Genomic DNA, 10337 nt, shown 5'->3' with positions numbered 1-10337 from the left:
TGCTTGAGGTGATTGAGTTGACACACTGCATTGTTCAAGCACTGCCGCAACTAATTGGTTCAAATAAGGTAGGATTTGAATCGATGCCATAATATGCAAAAAAGTCTTTGGATTATTAGTGGGATTTCTAATGGGGTTTTTGTTTTTGATTCTCGAAAGTCTTTGTTTCAAATGGAAATTTGAAATAAAATCCGAAATGGGTTTGGAACTTTTCAATATTTGAAACATTAGGATTGATGGGATTAATAGAAATTAGAGTTACAGTTCATTATTAGATTCGACGAAAAAAGTACAAAATTCAGACAGAAATCATGGAGAAAAAAGATTGAAGCTGTTTTCTAATCCCACATTCCTTCTCATCCTCTCAATCTTAAAATATTCCTCACCTTTCTCTCTCTCTCAATAAATTAACGCGAAGTTTGTTTTCTTTCATTTTAGGCGCACTTTTTCCTCTACTTCTCTCTCTCTCTCTCTCTCTCGCTTTCTCTTTCTGTTCTCTAGATTTAGAGCTTGTACTGTATTGAATTTCTTCTGGATTCTTGACGAACTATCTTATTTCTTTATCCGTTTGAATTATACACGAATTTGTACATGTCTGGAAGTGGTGGAACTGCGATTTTCAAATGGAAGAAATTGAGGGCAATAAGGCTGCTCTGTTTCTCCAATCACAGTCACCGTTTGACCCAGATTTGCCCCATTTCGACCCATCTCAATTATCTTCATGCTTCGAGTTATCGCCGCCGGGAATCGTTTATCGGCGTTCAGGAGCGTTATAAATGGGACAACGGCGGGTCTGGTTCTGATGATTTCCATTCACAGTCCTACAACACAAGTACTCCAATCCGTAAGATTCGGGCCGAGGCTAATTGTCCACGTTGCTCTAAGCATATGGATATTCTCTTCTCCAACCGTCATTTTCCAACCCTTAATCCCCCTTCTTCTTCTCTTCCATCTTCTTCCGATGCTCCTTCGAACCGAAAAGAAGCTTACGAAGCTGTTAATTTGTGTCCCAATTGCAAGACCGCTTACTATTTCCGCCCTTACAAGATCGCTCCTCTACAGGGCAGTTTCATCGCGATCGGCAATTTGAATTCCAAACCGAAGAATTCCTTAGAAAGAAGAATTACTACCAAAGATGGTAAAGGAAATGCTATCGCCGGTTCTCCAGATGAAAATTATGTGAATAGTAGTAGGTTGAGAGTCACGTTTTTCGAAACTGCAAGATTGTATGGTGGAGAACCGCCTGAGAATTGGCCTCCTGGACCGCCTCCCGTTAATGGGCTGGCGGTGCATTCTCCTCCAGGTCCGCCGTATGCGCCTGGTGTGAACTTCATTCGTGCTACAGGTCCTGGTGGAAGCATCTCGGGTTCGGGTGGAAATGGCGCTGGTGATGGGAAGAAGAGTGAGTGGGGAGGATCGAATTTGGGGAAGGATCTACCCACTCCTAAAGAGATTTGCAAGGGCTTGGACAAATTTGTTATTGGCCAAGAAAAAGCCAAGAAGGTTTGCATATGATCTGATGAACTTGTCATTAGCATGCATGTTATTGGTGGTTGCATAAGAACGGACATATTTAGTTTAAAGCCTCACAAGTGATGTTGCTTTCATAAACTAGCTATCTTGCTTGTCATATTTTAATTTCTTTTTACATATCTTCAGTTTCTTGGTCTTTGAAGTTTGACCACCATCTAGCACGTTGATTACCAGGAGTGAGTGAGTGTAAACTATGATATGCAGTGCTGAAGACATACTTTTTATCCAAAATTTAGGTGATTGTTGCAACAAGCGAGAAGTTATATCAGCGTGCTCTGATTTGTTGCATTGTTAGTTTATGAACTGTTGTAAAATTTCAAAGATAGCTTTCATTATCTTTCACAGGTACTTTCTGTGGCAGTACATAACCATTACAAACGAATATATCATGCTTCCTTGAAAAAATGGTTGGTTTTTCCTTCAACTTTTGCATTAAGAATTATCTTGCCCTTCAGTCCGTGTCCATTAGTAACTAGCTGCTACTGTTGTTGTGGATTCATGTAGCGCGCCAGGAACTGAATCAGAAACCCAAGACATGATAGATGATGATGATAACGTGGAGCTTGAAAAGAGCAATGTTCTCCTGATGGGTCCAACAGGCTCTGGTATGACCTCTTACACTTATCAAGTTTCATTGTACTGACACTAGTTGTCATTGGCATGATAGTAAGCATCAACAATGTGTAAGAGTTCTGTTCTAATTTGCAAATCCTAAAATAGGGAAGACGTTACTTGCAAAGACTTTAGCTCGATTCGTCAATGTGCCATTTGTCATTACTGATGCTACAACTTTAACACAGGTGAATTTCTTTCTTTCCATTTTTTCCTCTGAATGATTTGTAGAAAACTATAAAAATATGATGATCATTTGTTCACCATGAATTTCTGGCATGTTCTAACCATCTTCTTATGCTCCTTTTCCTTTTTGAATAAGGTTGCCTATTTAGGACTTCCTCAACTTCATAAGTTCTTAATGGAGTCATTTCTTCATGAGAGCTAAACTCAAGCCTTCCCTCACTGATAAAAATTCATAGTTTTTTGGGGCTAGGAATGTTCTCGGCATTTTACAGCTTTGCTGATACAGTATTTTATTTTATTGACACCAGGGGTAGCTCAATTGCAGCACAGTTCTTGGGATGGTTGGGTAGTCCTTAGGTTGAAACTCAACAAGGTAAGAGGGCAGTAACTGAAGGGTAAAGAATGGGAGAGAGGTTTCATATCAGATGGAGAAACCCTAAGTCCTAACTTTGTGATATTATTTCTTTATTGTACCCATACTTGATGATTCGCTACTTTAAACCATATTTGAAGGTGGAAATTATGATTTTAAAATGTTAGGAAACTTCACATTTTTATCTCAAAAATCGGACATTTCCAGTAGCTTTACTAGGTCCGGAGTATCGAGTTAAAAAAACAAAAAAACATATTAACCAAACTTGACCCTACCTTAAACACAAGTTTTAGAAATTCTTCAAACAAAATGGAAGTAGACTTTGTGCTGAAATTTAATGAGAAAGAAAAGAGAACTGTATGGTTAAGGTATTGGGTACTGTGGCTCAAATGGCATCAATATACCTTCCAGTATTAGTCCACTTCTCTTCGCATCACAATTTATGGGCTTCTAATTCAATTTGATGTGCTCTGATCCTTTTGTGAAGAGATATGTCTTGGTTGTTGCCTGAGGTGCCTAAAGCCAGATTGTTTTGGGGTTACATGGTTTGTTTGGAGGAAGAGAAGACACCGATGTCTATTTCAATAGCTTCACCGTTTATCCCTAAAAAATTTCAATATATCCACTCATTCTTAGAAAATAATGGAGACCGTCGATCGTTTCTTTACGTCATATCCCTTGCTTGGAGGTTATGGGAATCCTTCCGAGTTCTTGAACTTTCTTCCTTCATTGGTAGAAGGTCTTCTATACCTTTACTTTTTCCTACCCTACGTGGAAGCAATCATAAAATCCTTTGGGAGATGTATGTGTTGCTACTCTGGGGTAACTGGCTGATGAAAGCGTTATTTAGGGATTTAATTCAAATATAATAGTTAAATTATTTTAAATTTATTTATTTTTCTTTTAAAATAAACAAATATAAATATGAAAATGTATAGCCATTGTAGGCTACTTCATATTTTCTTTTGAGAAACACTTATGCCCTAATGGGATTAGTAGTTGTCATTCTGATAGGTTTCCAGGGTCTTTCTCCTCTAACTTAGTTGATAAGAATTCTCTTAAGTTTCTCAATTCCTCTCACAACTGGGAGGCCTTTTCGTAACTTCCTTGGTGGGCCTTCGGCAATAATTCTTCTCTCCTCTAGGTTGTTAATCTGCTTATGCATATACATTCTATGAGGTTTTTTATTAGTATATTTCTGCACTTGCTCCTTTATCTGAAAAATTCAACTATGTGGTTAGGGAATGTGATGGTTATCTGATAGAACAGGGTTATGATTTACAAATATGAGTATGAAGATGTGGAAGTTTCTTGGGATTGAATTAAATTCTTTACTTATCGTTGGTGTTAGAGTGATAAGACCTTGTTGGAATTTCTTCTCTTTATTTTCCTGGTCATATTTTCTATAATTAAAATTATCTTTTGAGCGTTGAGTCCTTATATTTTGGAATTTATTCTCTTGATAGTCTAAACATTCATCTTCTCTATAATAAAGCTTTCTTTAAAGGGTGCCTTATCATTTTGGTTGTTTTTTTCTCAAAAGGGAGGTGAGATAATAAGAGTGAAGCAATCCTTTAATTTGGTTATAGATAGCAAGAGACACATTGCTTTAATTTGCCTCATTTTTCATGTGCTCCAAGCCTCCAACACTAGTGCGAATAATTAATTTCTATTTAACAATACAATCTTAGTTTCTTCCCAAAATAATAAAGGTTTGTTATTGAATAATTACGAGAGGATGCTTTAACATTTTGCAGGCTGGTTATGTTGGAGAAGACGTTGAATCAATTTTGTACAAGCTACTTGCTGTAAGCTTCATGTTTTATTTCCTTTAAAAAAAGACTTCGTATCTAAGTGATTTTATCAAGTCATGTATAAATTTTGACGTCATTCATCTCTGCCTTGAATAGTACATTTATTTGTTTCGTATTTCTGCAAAATGGTTGGTTTTTCTTTCTTTCTTTTTATTATTTTATCGTTTAATTTTTCAAAAACATATATGCTGTTCAACTTACCATAGAATGTAATCAATATGATGCTTGACAATTAACTGGTGAAAGAGTGCTAGTTTCTAAGAAGGGTGTTTATTAATTCATAAACTTTGCGATCAAGAAATTGTTCTATCCCTGTAAAGATGAAGGAATAAAAAATTGGCCAAACCATCTTTTCATCATCTCATTCTATTAGCAAAGAGCTAGTATGGTGTATTAATGAAGATAATTCAGCCCAAGTGGGAAATGTTATTGTGGAGAAAAAGCTAATACCCAAATGATATCTCTATTTGTAGTTAAATAGGAAACTACCAATAATTTGGATTTTGTGATCACCTTTCTATTAGGCAAATATTTGCTTCACGTTAGTCAATCTCGTGCCTTTATCAATGTTGTTTTACGATTGTTTAAGTGTGTCGGTGCTCTTGATTTCAATGCTGGTTAAAACTTAATGCAAAAATATTTTCTATTTTTATTTCAAAAGATCATATACAGTTTCTCGCATATAGAAATAGATTTGTGACATTTCTTTGCCTGTTTTTGTTAAACTGATCGAATGACTTGATTACAGTCTCAGTGCTAGACATCTGGTCCTTGCTTATCTATTCTCTTACCCCATTGAACTGCCAGTTTTCTTTATAATCATCCAGATCTTACTTCTTAACTGAACAGCTAAAATTGACGTACATTTTATATTAATTTAGGCAGCAGAATTCAATGTACAAGCAGCTCAGCAAGGGATGATTTACATTGATGAAGTTGACAAGATAACAAAGAAGGTTTTCATGATTCTTCGTTGAGTCAATCTCTTTTCTTTATAGTGATATACTATATCAACGTAAACCTGGTTATTATTTCTCAGGCTGAGAGTCTAAATATTAGCAGAGATGTTTCTGGTGAGGGCGTTCAACAGGCATTATTGAAGATGCTAGAAGGAACCGTGAGTCCATAAAACTTTTGTCTTTTCCAATGCATTACTTTTCCCAATTTAACGTGTTAAAGAAAAAATTGTTATGCCATATTGGTTGTCACTTCGTTGTTCTTTTTCGAGTACTTCATCGTTTCGTATTGGCATTAGTTAACTATTTGATACACAAAATTTAGCTAGAGATGCTTGTTGTCACAATTGAACCCTATCGAGACTTACAATGCGACACTTGCTCTCACTCTCAAGTAAGTTAGCCAACTAAAACTTGGGTCACTGGTGGTACAAATGGCCTGTGATTTAACTTCTGTCCTGTTCTTGAAAAGTGGTTTTAAAAAACGAAATTAGAGAAAGTTTTGGGCAACATTTTGAAAAAGAAAATAGTATAAGCTAGCAAGCGATAAGGGACAATAACATTGATACCTCGGTTGTGAAAATTTGTCAACTAGTCATAACCCCTTATAATACATTATGATGCAAATTGCCTTACCCATGTATAAATATCAAAATGGGTGAGGAGTCATACGCTTACAAAATTACAAGGAAAATCAATATGTACGCTAGAATGATAGGTATACCGTGAAAGTAAGTAAGAGGGTTTAGAATGGGCATGCAGCCATGGGCAACATGCCCTAGACAAGCATGATTGTGTCATCCTTCCCCTTCGTCAACCAACTCTACTCGAACTCAACAGTGTGAATAGCAACTGACTTTAGGTCTTCAACGCGTTCCCCATCGATCTCTGCATTAGCGAGCCCCTTCCACTGTACAAGGAACTCATGCATATCTCTTTTCGGCTTGCCTATTCCTCAGCTAGGATCTCTTCCACTTCTTTTTTGACAATATTATTCATCGTGGCAAGAGGTTCTGTTACCTCGTTGCATCTGTTTTCTATACAACTTAAAATAATGGGTGGCAATATAGGGATTTGGAGCTTTAATTTGGACCTTGTGTTCCCTTTCTCATGAGAGGGCTAGTGTAGTTTGCTTCCTAGGGCATAGATCAAAATTAGGAACGTCTATTTTTTTGTTTTCCCGAAGAAACTATATTTTCATTGATTGAATGAATATACGAAAAGGGAGGGAAAAGACCTTCCAAACCATCTTGGATGGATTTCAGAAAACTTTTCCATCCAAATTGAATAGGTGGTTCCTTACTCTCCATAGGAACTCTGTAGAATCCAAAAAGATCAGGAATGCCTCTAACATTCGTTAGAGTCTACATACTTCCAAGTTCAGTGGGAATGTCTCTAGGATGTTGTGGTAGAATTACAGATTTGTATGTACGGCGTGTTCTCTAAATTCCACCTTATATACAGTAATATCATAGTTTCACATCTGCTGAAAGTTAAATTTATATTTTCCAAATCCTTTTCTAATGGAAGTTTTCAACAAATTAATATAGCTTCTTGCTTAGTGAGACTCGGTAGGACTATGGAATATTGGAATTTGTTTATGTTGCCATTAAGACCCAAATGATCAAATAAGAAAATGAGATTCATGCATCTCTATTAGACTCATTGGAGTAGCCCGTCCACATGTTTTTCCATCTAAATGATTCATTGGTTATTTCTACCCTTCTGGTCTTGTTGATTCTAAGTTTTCTGTTCTGTTATCTCTGTGATTAATGGTAATTAAATTTCCAAAAATGGAAAAAAGAAAAAAGAAAAAAGAATATGGATCATATTGTACTTGTTTTAGCTTTATATTTTTTCTTCATCCTAAATTCCACGTATGAATTTTTGTCTAGATAGTAAATGTTCCTGAGAAGGGGGCAAGGAAGCATCCTCGGGGTGATAACATTCAGGTAATATATACTCAAAAAACACTCTCAAATGTTACTGTGTATTGTAGTGTGGGTGAATGCTCAAGTCCTTGATCAAACTTGAGTGGGTTTGGTTTCAAAAAAGGGATAGCCTCACCTTAAGTTTGTCAGATCCAAAAGCCCCTAGAAAGGGTATTGGGGCAATGGATGCCTTGTGGTTTGCCATGGTTAAAATGTTGGGAGCCTGACCAATCTAGGATATGTATACCTCAAGAATTACAATCTACCTTTTTTTTTTTTTTTTTGGCCAGGAAACTACCTAAACAAGATTTGCATCTTTCACTTCTTTAAAGAAATTTGAATGTTTTGTCTTGTCATCATAGTTTGTTACTTGAAGGATTCGTTTTTTTACATATAATTTTATATAATAGGATAGAAGAAATTTCACTGATTGCTAGAGGTTTTTGGTTTGGGTTGGACAGCTAGGCTCCCTCTGCTGTATTTAGTACTGTCGGACTGGAAGTTATGTTACCCTTTACCATAAATCGTTTCCTTAGACGTCTTACCCGTTCCTAACCTTTTAAACTTACGGTTCATGTAACCCCTTTCTGGGGTTTGATGTTGGTTATTGCTTTGAGATATTATCTCTTAACCGAGTTGAAAAAATCTGCAGATAGATACAAAAGATATTTTGTTTATATGTGGTGGAGCGTTCGTAGATCTAGAAAAGACAATCTCTGATAGGTAGTTTATTAAATATTTTCCATTACTCTCATTTTATCTGTGTTCATGGGTGCTTTCTCAATACTAAAATGGTTTTTGTTACTGATCAGACGGCAAGACTCTTCTATTGGTTTTGGAGCACCTGTTCGTGCTAACATGAGAATGGGCGGGGTAACAAGTGCTGCAGTTACATCATCATTATTGGAAACGGTGACAAGAAAATCCCTTTGGCATTAAATTTCTGCATTGATTTATTTATTTCACATGTTTTGAATTTATAATCAATGCATATTACTTTATTTTTGAGATGATAAAATGGTCAGAATCCCTTTGAAGTTCATGTAAACGTTGTATTTGGTGCTTTTCAGGTTGAGAGTTCTGATCTTATAGCATATGGCCTCATACCCGAGTTTATTGGGCGTTTTCCAATTCTTGTTAGCTTATCAGCCTTAACTGAAGACCAGCTTGTACAGGTATCATAATAGTTTAAAGTTGTTCATCTAGACACTACATCGAAGGGATAATTTTATTAGAGATTGTAGCTACTTTCAATATCAATAAACTTGTTATTTAGTTAGCAATTACGTTCATTTGAAATTTTGTCTGAATTGTCCTCATTGCATCTGTATTGAGATAAGATAGTCCTAAGCTTCCATTGCCTGTCTCAATCCGTTTTCCATGAGTTAGCAAACATCGTGTTGCATATTTTTCTGGTCATACATGGATGCCGATAGATAGTTCATCTTAATAATGAAATGTGCACGTTATGCATGCAGTTGATTCTCTTTGACGTTTTCTTTCTATAACCAAAATGAGTACGAAAGTTTCCTTGGACCTGCTGTTGTTAACAGGTCCTCACTGAACCGAAGAACGCTCTTGGTAAGCAGTACAAGAAGTTGTTTAGCATGAATAAAGTGAGTATTTACTTTCTGATGTAGCCAATTTCTACACCAAGCCCTCTCCCTTTGCATCTCTCCTGTCACTGTGGAGTAGACCTTCTTAGTTGAACCGCATTAAATTCCCAGGTGAAACTGCATTACACAGAGAAAGCGCTGAGACGGATTGCCCAGAAAGCAATGAACAAGAATACTGGTGCCAGAGGATTAAGAGCCATACTTGAAACCATTCTTACTGAAGCCATGTATGAGGTATTGAGGCTGAAATCATCAGTGTAGCAATGGGGTCCTATAATACCCTTGTTGTAATCTCATTTTTATTTTCAAATGTCAGATTCCAGATGTTAAGACTGGAGACGATAGAGTAGATGCCGTTGTTGTTGATGAAGAGTCTGTTGGCTCGGTAAATTTGGCTAGTTATGGAGGGAAAATTCTTCGTGGGGATGGAGCGTTGGAGCGCTACCTGGCTGAGACCAAGTTGAAAGAATCACAGGTACAGTTTCTTTCAGATATGGCTTTCATTTTGAGGCAAATGATTTGCTCTAAAAAGAAGTCAAACACCCTTTTCAATTCTACCCTTCACCCTTCTAATTGTTCCTAAAATAATAGCCTCTTGGCCCTTCTTATGAATCTAAGGGCTTACTCATGGTACAATTTGTTTGTAGGATAATTTGGAGGTGATTGAGTTGCCGGAAGGTGAGACAGAGCTGCCATCAAGAGCCGTGAGTATATAAAAACGTCAAGATAACAACGATAGTTCTTATAAAATACATTTGTTTTCCCTTTTTTGGTTTATGGTTTTTCTGGGGGAAAAAACAATAAAATACATTCATAATATATGGTGTAATTACCCCATTCTAACACTGCATACCTCAGGTTCAGTTCATTGTATTAGGGAAGATGAAGGAAAAAAGGCATTCATCATTTAGGCTATAACATCATCTATGTCTAAACAAATCTCTAAAATGCATTAAATTATAAAGGTAGTCTTTGAATTTTGATTTTGTCTATTTACTTTGATCTTTCAATTTGATTCACAGTCTATTAGTGTTACGCACACACAATTGCTTAATCATTGATGTGATACTAGAAAGTGAGCCATGAACTAATGTTTGTCTATTAGGCTTAAGATAATACGCCAAGTTGTGTTGTCCCACTAACCAAAACAACTTGGCGCCAATCTCAACTGACTCCTCTGATCCAGCAGGAGTAACCCTTTACCTTTCCCCCTAGCAGATTATGAGAAATGTTATTGTCCCCTCAACTTGGGTTTTCAAGTTTCTGTTCAATATATGCGTCTAGGAGAAATGTTAAAGAAGAAGATAATAGGATGA

At 36.5% G+C, this 10337-nt stretch overlaps 1 protein-coding gene across 3 annotated transcripts; it reads left to right on the top strand.

The window, feature by feature from the left end:
- The first annotated feature begins 305 nt into the window (after positions 1 to 305).
- Positions 306 to 10013, top strand: LOC111787942 (CLP protease regulatory subunit CLPX3, mitochondrial). 3 transcript variants are annotated; one of them, XM_023668046.2, is made up of 15 exons: positions 342 to 1503; positions 1879 to 1940; positions 2038 to 2138; positions 2254 to 2333; positions 4462 to 4512; positions 5400 to 5474; positions 5558 to 5635; positions 7370 to 7426; positions 8058 to 8128; positions 8218 to 8317; positions 8476 to 8580; positions 8959 to 9021; positions 9133 to 9255; positions 9338 to 9496; positions 9669 to 10013. In XM_023668046.2, exons 1-15 carry the CDS (start codon positions 592 to 594, stop codon positions 9735 to 9737), a joined length of 2106 nt encoding a protein of 701 aa, XP_023523814.2. In that variant the 5' UTR covers positions 342 to 591; the 3' UTR covers positions 9738 to 10013. The 3 variants fall into 3 exon arrangements, 2 of the variants coding, with proteins under 2 accessions (XP_086977622.1, XP_023523814.2); XR_015419917.1 differs by lacking the exon at positions 9669 to 10013 and having other exon boundaries at positions 312 to 1503; positions 9152 to 9255; positions 9338 to 9477; XM_087121496.1 differs by lacking the exons at positions 9133 to 9255; positions 9338 to 9496; positions 9669 to 10013 and having other exon boundaries at positions 306 to 1503; positions 8884 to 9020.
- The last annotated feature ends 324 nt before the right edge of the window (positions 10014 to 10337 follow it).

Source organism: Cucurbita pepo, chromosome 2 (genome assembly GCF_057944985.1).
Source record: "Cucurbita pepo subsp. pepo isolate OVF chromosome 2, ASM5794498v1, whole genome shotgun sequence".
Lineage (NCBI taxonomy): Eukaryota > Viridiplantae > Streptophyta > Magnoliopsida > Cucurbitales > Cucurbitaceae > Cucurbita > Cucurbita pepo.
This window is presented reverse-complemented; position numbering and strand designations above follow the sequence as displayed.